General features: G+C 63.1%; 1 protein-coding gene across 1 annotated transcript in view; it reads left to right on the top strand.

The window, feature by feature from the left end:
- LOC123022480 (gastrula zinc finger protein XlCGF49.1-like) overlaps positions 1 to 2,298 on the top strand; it is a 5,014-nt gene continuing 2,716 nt past the window's right edge. Inside the window, exon 1 of the mRNA XM_044428179.1 lies at positions 1 to 195. Coding sequence (XP_044284114.1) covers positions 1 to 195 — 195 coding nt within the window. The remainder of the gene's footprint in view (positions 196 to 2,298) is intronic.

Genomic DNA, 2,298 nt, shown 5'->3' with positions numbered 1-2,298 from the left:
ATGCAGACAATCAGAGAAAGGGGACAAAGAGCAGCAGTTCACGCCGTGCGCCATGACGCGCATAAGAGCGAGAACCGAAGAAAAGCCCCGCTGGATGGGACCAAAGTCCGCTGCAGTTCATCCTTCCGGCCACACGGGGGCAAGGCAGCCCATGAGATCCCCACGCATAGAGGGACCCGCGTCCAAGTCTTGGAAGTAGCCGAGCCTCCTCCCCGTCGGATCTCTTCATCCCCCCGAAAGCCATGCAAATTGAGGGGGGGGGGGAGCACCGGTTCTGCGGCAGCCAATCCCTGCTCAAGACGCGTTGTGGAAAAAACGCTTGCTTTGATGATTTCTCAGCCTCCCTTCAATCCGCGACCGCTCCTACCCAGGCAGCTCGGAGCTGAATTTGGCATCCTCCGCCCGGGCCTCGACAGGCCTCGCTCCAGCTCAGGGCCAGGTGCGCCTCCTTGAGAGAAGAGTGGGATTGTGCCGAGAAAACGCCGTGACGCTTCGCACCCGGGGAGCCGGGCCAAGTCCCAGGCACACTCCCGGTGCAACGTACACAGACGGGGCTCACCCTCCGACCCAACGTGAAAGAACTGGCCATCACTGCAGGGGGCGACTCTTCCACGGTTGCTGCCTCACCAGCGATATCCGTTGCAGGATCAGTGGAGGGGGAAGAACAAGCCATGGGGAGGAAGTTCGTCTGTGGGGCAGCCCACAGCTGCCCCCACCCAAAGCCCCAGAAAATCTGGCAGGGAGTGCAATGGGGGGCAGGTGGATGCAAGAGGGCGGGTGCAGCCCCCAGGTCTGCCCCAGGAATGCGGTGCAGGAGCTGAGCAAGGCCACTCAGAGGCCCTTCACCGAAACCTGCAGGGATGTGGACTAGTCCCTTTGGAAAACGGGGTGGGGTGTGGATGCTCTTGGTGGCTGCACCGGACGGTCTGCAGGGGAGCAAACCAGAGGGAGGATTTACGGCCTGCATCCTGGGCTCTGTTGAGATCTGGCCACATTGCATGGAAAGGGACCAGGCACGGACATTCATTCCCTGCCCCCCAGCAGGGGGGCCTGCCAAGCAGCAGTGGGGCAATCCAGCACCAGGAGGCAGGGGTGTGGATCGGTGCCCAACTGCTGCTGCCTGGGGGACAGACAGGTGGAAACCAGGCCATCCCGGGGCCTCTGTGGCTGTTCACCCCTGACAGGCATTCAGAGGGGCACACTTGGACCTCCTGCTTCAGCTCCACATCAGCTCAGTGAGGGGGGCTGCGCGGGGAAGGAGGAAGATGGGAGGCTGCCCCGTCTGCAGTCAGGCGCTGGGTACACCTGGCCCCACAGGGTGGCGCTGACGGTTTTCCAGGACCCACTGTTAGGGAAGCACGTTTCCAACCCGACCGGCAACGCCCAGAGGGCGGATGGTGACATGAGCCAGGATGGCCCAGGTTTGTGTGTGGGGAGACACACACACACACACACACACACACACACACACACACACACACACACAGACCTCTGCCGCCAGGGCTGCCCCTTCCCTGAGGCGGCGCAAGGACTCTTCTGGGAACGACCCCTCGAGAACCGCTTTCTCGGAGCGGCCGCTCATGGGGGACCGCCTCGAGCCCCACCTGGGGAGGCCCATCATCAGCTTCACCGTTGTAACATCTGTATACTTGCCATAGCCGGAGCTCTCTGGGAGGGTAACAAACCTTACCTGAAGTCTCCCATCCACATTTCAACCAGGCCTGACCCTGCTTAGCTTCCACGATTAGGCAGGATCGTGCACTTCAGGCTATATGGAGAAGCACCTGCCCAGATTCTCGCCGCACCCCGCAGCCCCGGCCCCCTTTTGCGCGGCGACAGGACAGAAAATGATGCGGCTGCTCAAGGCGAAAAAAGTCCAGCCCGGCTCCCCCTGTACAGCGCCCCTCAGCGCTCTGTCCGCTGCAAGCCTTGATCTCTCCAGGATCAGACCCCGGGTGGAGTGGGGTGGTGGGGTTCCGCTACAAGCCGGGTGGGGAGGCTCTCCCCGTGTCTTTCCCTCCCGCCACCCACTCCCATTCTCAGCCCACCCCTCCGCGCTGGATCCTTCCCACCTGTTTCCCTCCCTCCCCCCCACTAGCCCACCTTCCCGCGGGTTTCTCCAAGTCCGTCAGGGCGGAGCGTCCACGGCGCCCTCCCTTTCGCCCGTCCCCTGCGCTCGACCTTGAGCTCTCCAGGATCAGACTCCTGGCGCTCTGCCCGCTGCAACGTCGGGGGGAGGAGGGGCTCTCCCCTCATCTCTCCCTCCAGCCACCCCTTCCCGTTTTCCGCCCCCCCCCC

This window comes from Varanus komodoensis, unplaced genomic scaffold (genome assembly GCF_004798865.1).
Source record: "Varanus komodoensis strain SLA01 unplaced genomic scaffold, ASM479886v1 scaffold198, whole genome shotgun sequence".
NCBI classification, from domain to species: domain Eukaryota; kingdom Metazoa; phylum Chordata; class Lepidosauria; order Squamata; family Varanidae; genus Varanus; species Varanus komodoensis.
Note: the sequence above shows the minus strand (reverse complement) of the source record. Positions and strands in the feature narration are given on the sequence as shown.